This window comes from Mugil cephalus, chromosome 10, assembly GCF_022458985.1.
Source record: "Mugil cephalus isolate CIBA_MC_2020 chromosome 10, CIBA_Mcephalus_1.1, whole genome shotgun sequence".
NCBI lineage: Eukaryota > Metazoa > Chordata > Actinopteri > Mugiliformes > Mugilidae > Mugil > Mugil cephalus.
Window position 1 is genome coordinate 6,704,866 of NC_061779.1, and position 17,458 is coordinate 6,722,323.

The 17,458-nt window shown below is 42.1% G+C and overlaps 1 protein-coding gene across 1 annotated transcript in view; it reads left to right on the plus strand.

Annotated features, from left to right (window-relative positions):
* Window positions 1-17,458, plus strand: part of si:ch211-212o1.2 (uncharacterized protein LOC492735 homolog) — a 36,406-nt gene that overhangs the window by 5,103 nt on the left and 13,845 nt on the right. The window contains exons 2-3 of the mRNA XM_047597355.1: window positions 11,018-11,137; window positions 11,930-12,021. Coding sequence (XP_047453311.1) covers window positions 11,018-11,137; window positions 11,930-12,021 — 212 coding nt within the window. The remainder of the gene's footprint in view (window positions 1-11,017; window positions 11,138-11,929; window positions 12,022-17,458) is intronic.

Genomic DNA, 17,458 nt, shown 5'->3' on the forward strand with positions numbered 1-17,458 from the left:
AAAACCTTCAAACCCTGCAATATAAGCCCAAGGCTTTTAATGGTTTATTCCACCCATATTAAATGGACAAAAAGTATCCACACACATAGGTGTTATATGACAGGGTATTTAGATATTCACGGTAACGCAATCCAACAGTTACAACATCCCCGGCACTCTGAATAATCCATGGAGTTCCCTGAATGAACCAGGTAAAGTTTAAGGTGCTTGATTATTTAGGTTTTACTTCATTCAAGTCATTCAAGCTGGTCCAGATTTGACATCTGCAGCATTACATGTGACACAGAAGAAAGGAAGGAAAATTAATTAAAAAAGTAAAGTAGGCACAGGAATAATTTTCAAGTTTTGGGTAAATATTGACACAAATATTACCATACAAGTGACTGATTTTGTCTGTTTTTGGCTTATGGAAACGTTTTTCATTATGTCAAGATTTAAAATGCTCATTTAAAATGTTGCTGTTCTCATCATGGAATAATTGATCTCCAAAGACAAAAAGATTCAAAGTATTCTCAACAGAGACAACTTGACTTGCAGGTGTTTTTACTGCAGCAGTGAGTTGTGTGAGGGGACGATAGCAGCTGTCAGCCACAATTCAGCCACATGTCATGTTGGATAAACTAAAAAAAAAAACAAAAAAAAACAAAACAAGTATCCTGGGGGAGAAGCTGTTTCTTTGGTTAAAACTAGCGAGCAGTTGTTTCCAAGCTGTAATAAGAATACGGCCGTGTGTGAGTTTGTCATTTCACCAGGTGAATCTCCAAATGACTTAGAAGCTTTGGCTCATTTTAGCCAAAGGGAACAGCAGGCTGCGAGTGGAAGATATGCTCTGCGACGCTAACAATGCTGCCGAGCCATTTTATGGAAACTTAAAAGCAAAAATGTTCCCCCACATGCTGGCAAGTGTCTGTTTAAAGAAAAATAAACAGCCAAAATTCAAAATGTCATGGTGTCCATTTAAGGGAGCGCCACGCTGTTATGTGCTTAGTTGTCTGGGTTCGGTTCAACGCTGGTAGGAGGTAAATCTAAATAGCAGTTTGGCTTGTTAGAGTTTGGAGAAGTTAGATGAGGCGTTGGCAATGCTCCACAGAGTCAAACATGGGCTCATTACAGCAGAGCTAGGATGGACAAACAGCTGGATGCATCTCGCTCTCCCTCTGTTTCTGCGTCTCTCCATTTCTCTCACCGACTCTCTATTCATCCCCTCATCTCTCATCGGTCCTCCCATATGTCTAAAGTGTCACGGTCCACTGCCTCTTCCCTCTTCCCTCTTCCCTCTTCCTCTCTCCTTCTCCCTTCTCCTTCATTTCACATCGTAGTCTCCAGCAGCAAGTTTGTTTGTGTCCGTTACCATGTATGTACATGTGTCTCTTTGACCTGTGCGTTTGTGTCTGTCCTAATGCGTTTTGTATGTTTGTGTGTGTCGTCAGTTACCCTAGTGGGTCAGTGTGTGTAAGCGATCTAAAGGCCGATACTGATCTTCCTGACCTCTTCCTTACCGCTCACATGTCGCCCTGCTCCCATTAAACACGCAAGGACGCTCTCCGTTCAGTGTAGAAATCTAATTTGTGTGGTTAATAAACTGAATTGTGTTGCAAGGAGGATGGATGTATTTGGTTTAACATTGATGAGTTTTGGGGGAAAGGGTGAAATCATCTCCTGGAACAGACTAAAGCCTGGTTTATGCTCCTGCAACGGCCCTTTGCGAGTTTTTGTGTAAAATCTTGTCAGCTGTTGTGTTGGTATCGTGTCAGAGTTGTGGTTGAAAAATGTTTAACAACAGCTACTTTTACTAAAATTACTGCAGCCCAGAAAAGGCAGAGTAGATGTTGTGCAGGGCGCAGAGGGAGGGTTCATTTCCTGTGCTTGTCCGGCTACCGAGAGGCATGAAAATGCATTTTGAAGCGGTCACAGAGTTGTTGCACTTTGCTTCAATCTGACATGTAGTTTCATTTCTGAGCAAGTGCATGTCAGGCAGTGGTGTCGGGCTCAGATGCCGATGTAGAATTTAGCTTAAGAACTAACAGCAGATCCTCAAATCACAGACTGTAAATAAAGATGGACGGTGAACAGCTGCTCAAGCACGAAGCCAAAGCAAGTAGAGCTCCCCCTGGTGTCTGGTCCTAAGCTCCACCCCCTCCATGTTAGTGGATGGGACTTGGACCAAATTACACATTAAATAAACATTTTCAAGGATGGTTTCGTTTTAGCTCCACTCTTGGACCATACTGCACAGACTCAAAGTCAAACAGGCTTCAAACATCTTCAAAAAAGATGGTGCAGCCCGCGTCCCTTTCTCACTTTGGCCAATGCAGTGAAGCTGGGACGCATTGTCTATATTTACACAGTCTATGATCGTAATTCAGAAATAATACTGTATTTTCAGGGGAAAAGTACAGGGACACCTATCCCTGCAGTGATCGGAAAAAGTTCTTGTCAGCCCCACGCTGTAATGCATTTCAAGTTGGTTATACTCACCTGGAGCCTTATAAATGCAAATAAATGGAATAAGTCATAACTAATGAGAGTTTCTTGTTTGATACTGTGAGTTAAGAGAACTTTATGTTACAACGTTACGTTATCCATTAAAGAAAATGAATTTCATCATGTCAAATAACTGTAATGTAACACTCATTTTAACATACATTGACAAGCTGCACAAAGTCTGTTAATGGCTTCAGTTGATGCAGTTTGGGCTGTTTAGAAACATGGACATTAAATTTGATCCACCAACAACAGCCTCCTTGGTGTGCATCCCTTTTAGTGAAATTAGTCCTAAAACCCACCCATCCGTTGGGTGCTAATGTTTCCTTGCCGGTTTAATGCTCTTTTGTAGAGACTTGTTTCAAAGATCACATCATATTTCATAGTAATAGTTCTGTCTAATTAAAAATGCAAAGATGGCTGAAGCCTCTATATTAGATAAATGAACGTTGACCAGTCAATGGATTACTTTAATTAGAATTTTTGAAAACTTTTTACACAGCACCTAGTGGGGCTGTGATGTTTTACAGTGCGTCGTCAGGCCACTGTTGACTTCCCACCAGTCCAGCTGAGAGCAGACCTGACATTCAGACAGAACTCTTAAGATCTAAGGTCTGTCTGGTTTGCCTGTTGAAGACCTGCTCTCCTGAACTGGCTCTCGTTTCGTACGTGACAGACGACACATTTGCGCACTAGCTGGCCTGGTCCCCGATCTGCTGACCCCAGGGCCATGAAGTTCAGGGGGTCACAAACCATTTGAGTGTGTGGCTGGTGTCCTGAGAGTCACAGGGGCTGTACGTGGCTTTAACCTCTGCGTGTGGCTGTGTGTTCTTATGACCGTAGGGTCTGTACGGCTGGAGTAAAGTGTTATAGTAAAGTCAGCAGAATCAAAGATGCTCCGGAGTGATTTAGTCCCCAAGTTTGTCTATTATTGAGGAGACTGACATCGAGACTTGACGTGTGAGCAGCTTTACTAAAATATGGGAGCGGTTCTAAAATTCTCCAGGTAGAACGCAATTAGTGTGTGTTTGTATCTTTGCCTGAGAAATTAAAATGAATGCGTTTAACACACAAGGCAACAGTTTAAATGTGAAGTGAACTTGTGTGTCTGCACCGTTCAGTAAATGTTTTTGAGCCTCCTAAGATCTTTCTGCACAAGTAGAACCTGATCTTCAAACTTTCATCGGTGGCTTCATTCATAAGGTTCGTCTCCACACCTCTAACCTAACCAAGCATGCACCCAGTTATGGGTTCACCCGTTTATATATATACAGTCAGCTTTTGTTGAGCTGCATGTAGGCCTGGACTTGTACATTAAAAAACTGCAGCATCCAGCAGATTTGTTCATATATCGTAATAATGGACCAGGTTTTTGAAGTCAAAATACAAGTACGCTGTTATGGGCTGTTGATGTGTTTTTTTATTTGTGTGTGTCAGGTTTTTTTTTAATGACAAAGAAACTATGTGACTTCAGGATGCTTGAACATTCGAGGGATGTAAGGAATGACACCCAGCAACTTGTAGACATCCAAAGCGGTCCTGCCAGAATCCATTGGTTCTATCACTGCCACTAAGAAAGGTCCATGCATATTCATATTAAAAATATTATTGGCTAATTTTAACTAAAAAGGAAGATGTATAAATGACTGAGCTTTTCTAGTTAGAAGTTTAGAGATAACTTTGATCTCAGGTCAAACTCATTACCTTATTTAACTTTGTCACACAGTTTCTCTGTTTCTTTTGCTATTTTTATTTTCTATTTGGTTTCGGTTTTCCCCAGCAGCTAGCCTGTACACACAAGCAATACGGTTCTTTAAAAAAATGTGTGAAGAGAAACAGGAAATGATGTGGTGATAGGGAGAGAAGGTTGGACATGCAGTGAAGGCCTGTGTGGTTTGTCTACTCGGAGGTTCTTGCACATATCAGACACATTTGTATCACCCTCAATAAAAATGTATTCATCTTTTTTATTCTTTGGTTGTTTGTTGTCTGCTCCAGTGCTGTGTTTTTACCTAGTTTCTAATAGCGACACATTAGCATAGCTTTGAGAGCAGAGACTGTGCCAAAAAGTGAATCTACTAAAACTGTCTCAGGTTGTTACTGTAAATTCACCATTTCATAGCAAAATATGAGTTATCAGTCCCACTAACATCGGTTCATTCACATGAATTGATAAACATGAATAGTTTTGAATGTAGGGCCTGCAGACAAATAAATATTTTGAACACATACACACAAATGACATGCAGACACAAGCACACACACAAACACACGCACGCAGTGTATCTTTGGCTTCAGGCGAGGATTTTTGTTATTGACCTTGACCGATGTGAGAGAGGAGGAGAGAATGCTGTGTATTTTCAGTGAGATGAGCCGTGTGTGTGTGTGTGTGTGTGTGTGTGTGTGTGTGTGTGTGTGTGTGTGTGTGTGCGTGTGTGTGTGTGTAATTATCCTTATGAGGGCTTGCAGATGAATATGGTGGTAGCAAAGATCCCAGGAGATGAGTGGATGGCATACAACACACACACACACACACACACACACACACACACACACACATGATGGGATCTGTCCATCCTTTCTTTTTGTCTCTCCACCAGGGAGGGAGGCTGGAGCAGGGCCTACTTCCACTCACTCTCATGTGGGTTAAATTCATGTGTGTGTTATTGTGCCCGGATATAGGCATCTGTTTGTCTGCATTCGTGTGTGTGTGTGAGTGTGTGTGTGTGTGTGTGTGTGTGTGTGTGTGTGTGTGTGTGTGTGTGTGTGTGAGTGTGTGTGTGCCATTGTGTCGGTATGCCATTATTGAATCTCATTTGCTACATTCCTCTCTTTGTTGCTGTTGAATCTACAGGGTAATGGATTTATTAAGTTTGTCTGGCAGGCCTGTGTGTGAGTATGTGTGTGTGTGTGAGTGCACTTCCACATAAAGACATACATATTGTGTTTGTGTGTATCATTTCTTCATCTGCGGTATGTGGTATGTGTACTTTGCATTGATGTTAGTTTTGTGTGAGCGTTGTGTACTGTTATTGTGTGTGTGTCCAGTTTGAGGTCGCTGAGATAGATGATGTATGGCTGCGCTGATCCATCTTCTGACAGGATTCGGACATCCCCTCACTACCCACCCTCTGACGGATCTCCACCTCCCTCTCTCCCCCCCCCTCCCCCCTTTCATCTTTGTGTCCTGTTTCCACCATGTTACTGTCATCCTCCCTCAGTGTCTCTCTCCCTCATCTGTCTCCCCCCTTTTTATTCTCTTTCTCTCTGAGCATGTGACCCACTTTTACCACCCACATCTCTCTCACTCTCCCCCTCTCACTCTCCCAGAGTCCCATCTGAAGACAGTCTGCTGAGAGCAAACCAGGGGACACAGGCAGACAGACAGACAGACAGACAGACAGACAGACAGACAGACAGAGAGGCAGACAGAGAGGCAGACAGAATAAAAATGCTGTACATACAGTATCAGCCTCTGTGATTGGGAGCCTACCGTGTTAGCAGTCTATACATCAGAGTGAATATGTGTTTTGCAAACAGGATCCATCTAACAGACGGAGACGTTGTGCGTCCGTGGCTGAGGTGTCCCGACGACTCTGAGTGTGTTTTTGAGCCGCTGTCAGTCTGCCGCTCAGACTGTGTGAGTGTCTTTTTGTCCCAGGCTCAGTAGGAGGTTATTCAGCCTGAGTGTGGCTGCCTCATCCGTTGTTTGCCCCCTTTTTGTGTGCGTCTGTGTGTGTGTGTGTGTGTGTGTGTTTGCTGCCTTTGGGTCGGCCCCTTATTTCAGCAGGAGCCAGGTTCACATGGAGACTTTTTTTTCTTGTTCCGATTGAAGGTTTCAGGTCGACCGTTTACATGTGAGGTGATCTATTCCAATCTGATGGAATTGGACACGTGCAGATCGATGAAATCAACACGTGACTGATCAAAGATGGAGGTCTCTCACTCACTCGTTTTTACACTTTTATTATTCAAGCAACGGCTTGATTCGGGAAGTTTGTGGGGTCATATCTGCTATTGTGTTAGCCTTACAGTTGCCGGTCTTCAAGGTTTTCCAGCGGTTTCCGAATTTCAGCCTCACCCGGCTTCAATGAATTTTTGATTTTTAAACGGTTCTATATTTGTATTTTCTTGCCATTTAAGTGTATGATAATGTCTAGACCAGTTGAGGAAACATCACTTGAATGTCACTGCGCATTCATGTCAAGACAGAGCATGCTCGGACAGATTCTGATTCACCGTTTGTATGACTTTCACTCGGTTTGGGAAAAGGAATATTCTACCCCTGTAAAACTGAATGAAATTCATTTGATTTGGGCCAATTGAGGTGTTTATATGGAGCATTATTATTGTCTGCTTTTAAGCAGATTGTAATTGGCATATTTGGCTCCATGTAAACCCAGCTAGTGATGGGGTTTGACATTTTTGATTCAGAATAAATCACATTAGAATCTTACAGGCCAATCTGTCCATATCCACATGTAACAAATAGCTTAAGACGTTTTCTGAAAATCATATTTTAATGGCTGAAAAGGACAGAATATGAGTTTTAATGGACAGTCTAATGAAGATATACAGCCTGCAGAAATATATCAACTGCACAGTGCCTGAAATGTTCATTAAATGTATCTGATGTAGCTGTTCACACATCACCTGAACAGCTACATGACATTTCTTGTTCTTGTTCTTTTTTCTCAAAATTACATCCAACCTAATGCCCTCCCAGACTTTTTGCCAACCCTCACCCACCAAAATGTCTTGACAGCATGAAATACTGTAACTAAATAAAAAATAGTAATCATGATAATTTAAATGTGAGTTACAACGGATCCACGTTCTAATGGTCTCAATAAATAAAAATCCAAAGGTACAACTCTCTCTTGTAGGATCCAGTAATTAATATATGTGCTTCCATTGTCTCAAACTCTGCCCACTAATAATAATAATAATAATAATAATAATAATAATAATAATAATAATAATAATAATAATAACAATTAAACCTATTTGTTCATGAAGCTTGATGAATTACATTCTGACGCAGCGTCTTACTACACTACATGTCTAGAACCAAGCATACAGTAAGAGTCGTCCTACATTTATCTCCCTAACCTTTCTCCTGTCCTCCATCATTTGCCCATGGAGGTCATGAGGGGATAGGGTCTCATTTGGTTTTCTGATAATGGATATGATCTGTCAACTCCCATCGAGCTCAAAGCCAGCAGAACTAGCAGTCTTCTGTGGCCTATTTACCCACTGCAACGGCCAGTAACTTTCTGCAGCAGCCGTCCTGCGTTCCTCTGAGGTCCTTTCTGGATATCCACGCACTCAATGTTTGTCCCGCTGACCCATCTGTGACCACGGGACAATCAAATAAAAGCGAATCAATGGCTCATTGTCATGTGAAACTCGCGATTGGCTCGGCGGGCGCTTCTGTCACGAGCGTCGCGAGCTTCGATCTGCAGCAAAACTGTGGTGGCACGTGACAACATCTGGCGTTGACTCTGGCAGGTTCAAAAGGCTGTTCATCCTGATATACGTAAGAGAAGGGTTAAATCTTCTTCCAGTCTTTCTTATATTAACAAAACTAAATATTTTTGCGCAGGGGGAATGGAGCACTGATAAGGAGAGGAATTCCAATATGTTGTAAATGCTTTACTCAGGATTTGGCCAATGGGGTTTCTTCAGCTGCTCTTAACACTGGTGAACATTACTCATACTCCATATTCTGACACGTTTTAGTCCTTCACTCCGTATACTAACCAACAACGGAGAGAGTTGACGGGATCTACTTTCTGCGCCTCCTCTCCGCTGGCCCATTAGTATTCAGGATGTGTTGCCTTGCTGCCTGCTGCCCGCCACTCATTCCCCAGACAGCGAATCAGCCGGCGTTGATTAATTTCAGCCTATTAGCACCCCTCGTTCCCCTCCCCCGGCTCCGCCCAGGTTAAATCCCCGCGCACACCAACGTGCACGCTCGCAGGCGGGGGGTGGCGGTGGTGGGGGTGATGCTGGGTGAGCGATGGCGGAGAGGTTGCCAGGGAGCCAGTTGTTGTCAGAACGATATTAATGAGTGCGCTGCTCTGGCCCTAAAAGTGTGTGTGGATTGTGTGCGCCAGCATGTGTGTGTTTACGCGTTTAATTTTGGTGTTTGTGTGCCAAGCGAAGGCAGGTCAGCCGTGTGTGTGTGTGTGTGTGTGTTGTCGGATGTGAAGTTTTATGCTCAAACGTGCTAGCATATGTCCATACATACATGCTTGTAGAGAGTGGTTTTAGCTGCGTGTGATATCCAGCAATGCCGTGGCCTGAGGGACAAGGGCTTATATGTGTGTGTGTGTGTGTGTGTGTGCGTGTGTGTGAGCGAAAGAGAGAGTGTGTGCACTCTGCGGAGGCCTGTCCTAGTTTCCTTCCCCTCACCAGGGAGCCGGAGGATCCAAGGACTGACGCACATCACCTGACAGCCGCCCCACTGCTCCACGGCCCTGCACCGTGGGTGTGTGTGTGTGTGTGTGTGTGTGTGTGTGTGAGTGTGTGTGTGTGTGTGTGTACGTGACGGAGATAGAGTGACTGAATTTGTGTATGAGTCAGAGGACGTGCGCGTGTAATAGAATGAAAAGTGAGAACGCGTTCGGAAAGCCATCAGTCGTAGCGTGGCGGTGTGTCTGCGAACGCGTGTTAGTGTTGGCAGATTGTCTGTAGGTGCAGACGCAGTGAGAGCTGAAGAGTGAATTTTGGACCACTCATCACTTGAGGTGTGTGCGTCTGTGTGCGTCTGTGTGCGTCTGTGTGCGTCTGTGTACCATGGGGTGGAGTGGAGAAAATTGTGTCACATAAAGCTTGAAGACAACAGAGGTAAATGTGGTCTACTTAACCTCGGTATGGACTCAAAGCACGTTTACCTGGGCTATATAGAGGCAGGTAAAGCAGTGGTCTTCAACATTTTTCAGGCCAAGAACCCCTACCTGTCCCTTAACTAAAATATGTTGGATTCATGTTAATGTACATCTAAACAAATTTAAATTTTGGGCGGAAAATTTAAAAAAATATATATGAAAAATGTCTAATCAACCAAAGATTTTGCATTAAAACTAGTTCTTCAAATAATGAACACTTAAAACGCTATATATATATATATACACACACACACACCCTGGCTATCAAGCTGTAACAGATATCAGAATCATATTAGTCAAAAATGCAGCGAATTTGCCAATAATGTTGAAATTGTTGCTTTAAACTTTGCAGCCGCAGCACACAAAATGTATCTGCAACAGAAATACTCGACGTTCAGCAACTTCGACAAAGTCAAACTCGCTCGTGAGCCGAACTTCCATCTGAGCTTGAGCGAGCCATCTGTCTCTTCGCAACTTTGATGCCGTCTATTTTTAGAAGGTGAAGGGTCACGTTTGATGATTCCTGAAATATCCATAATCACATATTCTAAATCTCCGGCGACCCATTCGGTCCATACCTTACGAGAGCCTGATAGCATATTCATTGTCGTGCGGGTCTATAGGCGCACTCGCACTCACAGGCCTGTGTGCTTTATTAGAAAAAAAAGAAAAAAGAAAGAAACTGTCATGAATATCTTATAGGCTGCTAATGCTGTGTGATACATTAGGATCTGAACACATTAAAGTTTTAAAGGCGCATTAGACTGACAAAGGATGAGGAGAACGGTGAAAAGAGGGGGTTGAAAGGGAAAAGGCAAAAGAAAAGGAGCTAAAAACAGAAAGAGTGGAGGTTTATATTTATACAGTTCTAGTTTTTGTTTGTGAGGCGACACCAATATCGCACTTCCCACTTCTTCTGACAGGTCGGACAAGGCAGAACAAGTGAAAGAAGGAAACAGAAAGCCAGATGAAAGATTTACAAGAATAAATGAATGAGAAAAGCGATGCTGTTAGGATGTGGCTGAATTAAATCCTCTTTCGATCAGTGCTATGCATGCATTTTCAATAATTTAGCGTCTCTGATCTGCAGGGTTTGACTCTGACCCCCCTCCCCATCCCTCCCTATTAATACTGCTGAATTGCAGGTTTGGATTATGAGTAGTTTTAGTTAGTCCCTCTCCCTCTGTCCTTCCGTTGATACTGCTGACCTGTGAGTTTGGCCTCGTCCCTGCAGAGACCTACCTCCCACCTGAAACAGACTGTGTGTGTCTGTGCAGGTTTTTTTTTTTTTTTTTCAATGCTGCATCAGCGCTGGTGTTTCACATATGAGAGGTCGTGACCCCGCAGCCTGGTGTACACTTGTCTTCTTCATCTGACTGATTACATATTAACACCCTGGACACTCACACACACAGTTATCATGGGTGAATGGTCCTTTGACCCTCAGTAAGGAGAGACTTGTTCTCCCAGTGGTTGCAGAGACCTCACCCAGTTCATTAACGCAGCACATCAGAGCTCAGCTTCTTACTCGCCCCGTTACTTCTTCCACTCTCTGCCCAGTGATCTAATCCGTGTTTTCACCTCGCTTTGTTGAATAAAAACTTATTTTTTTTCTCTCCTTGTCATTTGCTCTTCCTCAGGTAAACGGCTCCAGGAGTGGGTGTGCGTCATTCTGTGCCTCTTCCTTTTCATCGTCAACTTCTCCTTCCTCCTCCTGCACTTCTCCACCGTTCACATGTTCAGGATCGTCCTCGGCATCGGTGAGCAGGCCGCCAGAGAGGCTGCGGCTTCCGGAGACATGACCCACCAAACACAAAGCTACTTCAAAAGAGACCGTTATTCGTAGAAAACAAAAAGTTAAGACATTTTTTTGGGTGTTTAATGTGCTAGCTAAAACGACACCACAAGCAAAAACATTTGATGACAAAAAACGTTACGGTCCTTTTTGGTTGACGAGACGGAAATGTTGTGTGGCACAAGGAGATGTTTGAGTGTCACACATTCAAAATGCATGTGCTCTTTGCATTGTTTGACTTTCCTTAATTAGATCGGATAAAGAGTTATCTGATCTCAGGCAGTTCTTCTTCTAATGCCATTTTTTTGGGAGTTTTGACACTACTGGGAGTATTACTGCCCTCCTCTGGTTCTACTTATCTCAGACAGTTGGTGGTAGCTCTGTGTGCAGATTAGATGGGAAGAATATGCTATTTATGCAGCCGGCATCCCGCTCAGTAAACTAACTATAAAGTTAAATAAATCTCATCTAAGTTATTGTTTTGCACGACATCAGGGTCTTGCTTTTTGACTTTTTGCTGACAAATATTTAAACAGTAGAGTGTATAATAGATCATCATTTAGCAAACTAGAAATGTATATAAATGTAAGTGTTCCTGCAATAAATCCTTCTTGTACTCTTGCATGCAAATGTGAAACTTAATGTCATATGAGCATTTTCAGCTTAAGACTAAGACGGCATTAAATACTCAAAACCATCATATGGTATGTCAATGTCTGTCTTTTCTTTCTTTCCCCCGTTTCTGTCTGCGTGCCAGTCCTAGGAATAGTGACGGCAGATTTTGCGTCGGGGATGGTACACTGGGGGGCGGACACCTGGGGATCTGTGGACATTCCCGTTATTGGCAAGGTGAGCAAACACGCTGACAACCAGACTGTTCTAAACACCTTGTGGTTCCTGAGTGAAACGCAGCCCGTTAGGAAAACATTTTAATCAGCCGAGACGTGTCGAGTTTGGAGCTAAAACAACCGCTACGTCAGTCAGAGTTGAGACGGATAAAGTGTTCCTTGGGAAAAGGGGCATGAGCGGCATTACTGAAACAACTCGCAGTGTGTTCAGGGCTGACAGAATTAACTCCACTTTCAAAGCTCTATTTTAAATGAAGCAAATCTCTATCTCTCTGCCTCCGTACATAAAAAGGAGACACAAGAGTAATATCTCTCTTATCTTGGTAAGAATGAGAAAGGTTATTTCCCCAAACGCTAAACTATTCCTGTAATAAGATAAATATTACCTGTACAACGACTAAAAATAGTATCAGTAGTTTATCCGTCCACATTCATACACATTCATACACAATACAAAACTAAACCAGACTGTAAAAGCAGATGGACAAACCTGCGATGAGATCACCTATTAGGTGGACAGGTTACCCCTAGGCACAAACATGAGAGTTATATATATATATAAAAAAAAATCTCTCCTACACATGAATGGGAAAATAAATTCCAGAGAGCAAAAATCACTTATTGGCTATAAAAAAATATTTCTTCTGCTCTAAAGGTGGGCAATTTTTATAGTGAGATGTACAGGGATTGAATCGCCTTTGGAGCCAGCCTGTAGTTGCCAGTTAAGGAACTGCATTTTGAACAAATTACCCCAATCAAACATAACATTATGACCAGCTTTCTAATATTTTGTGGGCCTCCAAAACAGCTGTGACTCATCAGAGAATGGACATGGGCCCTCTGAGGGTGTCCTGTGGTGTCTGACAACAAAATGTTGTTAGTGGAGGCATTTGGGTCCTACGGGTTGAGGGAAGTGAATTTGGAGGCCAGGTCAACCCCTTGTACTGTATTTCATGTTTTTTGAGTTGTAAATATTGAGAAAAAATTGTTTTAAGATTGTGTTATCGACTTATAATTCCCAAAATTAAACATGAAGTGAGTTTGTTTCTTTCAGAATCAACAGTGGATGTGATCAGTTTCCCACTCGATTCAATTCAATTCAATTTTACTTATATAGCGCCAATAACAATACAAATTGTCTCAAGACGCTTTACAAAAAAATAAAATAAATAAATGATCACATGAGTTTGGGCATAAGTTTGCAAACTGTAGTAATGTCTGGGGAAGCTTTTTTGCAGATGGAGCGTTTCTTAATAGTCCCTCGAGTATTGTAAACTATTTTAATGTCCTATTAAATGTTAGACCATAAAAACAGTAGCATATTGTAGCCGTGGCCCCTCCAACTCCAAATCTCCTGTGGCTGTGTCACCATGGCAGTATGGTGGTTGCACCTTATTCCCTAAAGACCTCAGACTGCCATAGTGACCTGGAAACTAAATGTCACTGTAACACACGAGGATCTCCCTGTGGACAGTAGCGTCCATGGTCTCCACTACATACCCAGACACGTCTCCTGAGTGGCCTTAACCTGAGGCTCCTCCACCCATCATCATATATTTATGCATCTATCCGTGCGGGTGTGTTAAAGATGGATGCGCACGCACTTAATCCTCAGATTAAAACACATCACATACATTAGTGCGCACACATTTCCCACAGCCAATTAGAGTAAAGGTTATCCTCATTTCATCCAATTAAAATCAGTGTTCTCAGGTGCCGCATGCAGATTGGATCATGTGAACTTTGTTTTGATTAATGAGATGTGAATTTAGTGGATGTAAGTGTGTGTGTATTTCACCTGCCGCCTCCTGTATTGATGAATTATTCATAGATAAATAATTCGTCGAAGCGTTGAAGCTCATGTGTGTTTTGAAACCAGAAGCAATCCAATTAGAACAATAGTTATTATTCATACCGAACCCATACATCATCAGCGTGGGATTAATACTGATGTCACATTCACAGTTTAATCTGATTTCGGAAGAAAGGCTTGTTTTAAAAGGTAAATGTGACCTGAGGCAGAAGTGTTGCTTCTGTTTATGTTATTGTCATTTACAGTATGATGATACGTTATTCTGTAATAATCCATTGCATCCATTAACAAAGTGGTGGCTGAAAGCTGCTAATGATACTTGTATTAATTAAGAAATACTAATAGATGATCTAGAGGTTCAGTTCAAGATGGTCAGGACAATTACACTGATCAGTCATAACATTATGACCAACTTACTAATATTGTGTATGTTTCCCTTGTGCCTCCAGTTGTGTGTGTCCTGTGGTATTTGGCTACAGGATGTTGTTAGCTGGGGGCCTTTGGGTCCTATGGGTTGAGGAGAGGAGCCTCTGTGGATCACCCCACAGATACTTGATCAGTTTGGTATCTAGTGAATTTAGAGGCCAGTTTAACACCTCGTGCTGTTTTTCAGGTTTTTTTTTTAGTTGTTCCTAAACTGTTTGTGTGTGTGTGACTGTGTCAGCCATCACCTTATCAAGGAGGGTCATTGCTATGGGGTCAAGTGTGTCTGGTCTGGTTAAGTGGGTGCAACATCATCCACAGGAATGCCAGGTCCAAAAGTTTCCCGGTAGAACATTTTATTGTTATAAGATGGTCAATGTTACTTACTTCTCCTCTCAGTGGTCATAATGTTATGCTTGATTGGTGTATACTGCACATTGTTCGCTTCTGTCGGATTAACCATTTGTCTTTCAACTAGAAATATTGGTTCATTCATCCAGTCAGATCAGTCGCGTGGGTTGCTGAAGCTCTTTAATTTTTGTGAAATGCATCCCCGAAAATATGGAAAACAGCGACACACCTTATAATTTGCTGAAGCTGCAAAGGCACAAAAAACAAGTAAAAGCTACTTATGGATTAATAATGAGTTGCAGCTTTTCATTGATTTACATGTCAGCCTCTGAAGTGATAATGTTTCAGGAGTTAATATCTCTACACGGGAGACTGGTGGTTTTCAGGCTTCATCATCACAGCTTTTAGATAAGTCCCATTAAGTGCCATGCGTTCTGACACTAATTGGCTCCAGATAACACTATATCGTTGACAGTCTGTCGAGAGTGATGAATTCAAATGGATGATTAATTTTTGATTTGTTGTTGAGTTGCCTTAATCTTAGGGCTCTGTCACGTTGTATTTTAACATCAGATGGTTTGAGACAATGATTTTTGGATCCCTGCGCTACTTTTTTTGTGTGTGTGTGTGTGTGTGTGTTTGCTGAAGGTATTTTGTGGTTTGATGTTTATTTATGGTGTGGCATTTTATTGAGGTTTGGGGTAGTTATTGGGACCAAAGGCACAGCGGCAGTCACAGATTTGCATGGTGTGTTGAACCCTGTAGGAGACCTCTAATAAAGACTTTAACTGGAAGAGAAGAATGGACTTTTAGAGGGAACAGAGGGATGACAATAGACTAGCGAAAAGTGTGTGTGTGTGTGTGTGTGTGTGTGTGTGTGTGCATGCGTGTCGGCAGAAAGGCATACAGCTCAGTTGTGTATTGGGTCTTTGTGTGTGTCTCGAGTCGGAGAATAAAGCAGGCCTGTGCTCCCAGTTAAGGTTAGTTTGAATATCAAAGACGAGCGTGATGCAGAACACCGGAGGCTAGTGGCAGTTATAAAGCCAGACGTAGCATTTGAAGCCGGTGTCGTTCTTTGTTATTGGTTTGTTCTGTCATTTGCTGTTGCTGTGTATAAGTATGTACTTTGTGTACGTGTGTGTTCAGTTCCTCTTGATTTAATACTTCTTTGAAGCGATAATAAATCCGTCATTGTATACAGATGATGTTTGAACATCATCTGTATACAATGACGCCTTTACGCCTCCATCCCCGAGACTCCATCTACTCCACTCACTTGTACACAAGTGAAAATTAATGCATTCTAATATAACACTAAACCCTCAAGACTGTTGCAATGTTCAGTATATGTTGAAACAGAATACAAAAGGTGTATGATCAGTTTGGATTCAACTGCATTGAATTAAACTTTTTTTTATATACTATATATATATAACAATACTTTACTCTATTCTATTTTTTGTTCATCTTTTACACAGTCCATCCTTAATTCTTTTTACTTTTCTGCCCCTATGTATGAAAGCTGCAATTTCCCCATTGTGCGACAAATACAGGTTTTTCTGTTCTGTTCTAATCGAGACATGTGTCAGTTCAACGTACAGACTGTAGAAATATCCGCAATACGCCCCTCCTTTCTTCCCTTGGCCAAACTGGCACTATTTTCCTGTGCATCTTTCTAGTTTGGACCCAGATTCTGCCCGGTACGGTCTGAGAGTGGAGCTACACAAAGTCGCGATATCGATGACCCCGCCACTTTTACCCCAGACTCACTCGCATTCTCGTTTAATTAACACTAAGCTCTGCTCTACTTCCAACAGTTACAAGGAAATGTTGGGTTATACTGTCACGCTTTTGGCACTGCCACTCAAAGCTGGCACTATGTCACATCGTCTCTGTATAGCTTCAAATACTATAATTATACTAAAATGAAACTTATCCAAAAAAATTACATTTGAACATTCAGCAACATTAGATTAATGCCTCGAATGGCTGAAACCATCCTTGAAAAAAAATTATTTCACGCATATTTTAATATTTTGGTTCAGCCCAAGTACCATCCACTAACGTGGGGGAGGTGGAGCTTATGACCTATACTGCAGAAAGCCACCAGGGGGAGCTCTACTTGCTTTGGTTTCACTTTTGAGAAGCTGCTCCGCTGTCCATCTTTTTACTGTCTGTGGTTCAACACAATACAGTTCAATAGCACCGCAAACCACAGCCTCCAAAAGGCAAACACAGTTGAATCAACAGCTCTCTCTTTTATTTGAAACTATTCTGAATGCCATAACCTGCATAAACTTACCCCTAATGAACTGGCAAGTGAGTGTCTGCAGTCACAGTGTCATAGTATAAAACCTGAAGTTACAAGAATCATTCGTCCATTCTGCTGTACCATTCTTTAATAGCAAATTGTGTAACACCAATTTTTCTTTTATTTGAGTCATAAAAAGTGCATTACAATTTTCCAGAAGTGTTTGCAGCAATTCCTCTGCTATGCTTTGGGGAAATGCTGCTTTTCTTTGTCGTCACCATCATGTCGTTGAGCTTTAATTGACTCAACAAGGATTTTGCGGGCCTCTAATGACACCACTTTGAGGACAAAGTCACGCTCATTAGTTCCCAATGAAGCTCAATTCACACTGAAATTTGCCAGATGTGCTTACGTACAGTTTGGGATATATGTTTGAAGATCCTTCCTCCTATCTGTATTACCTCTGTAGTCATCATTAAAAAGGATTAGCACTCGTCTCCTTCTGTCAGTTTTCCTCCCGTTTCTTAATTGTCGCTTCAAAAACAAACAAATCTCTTTCAAGGCGGCTTTCTAGTGAGTCTGATTAGAGCAATGAAAAAG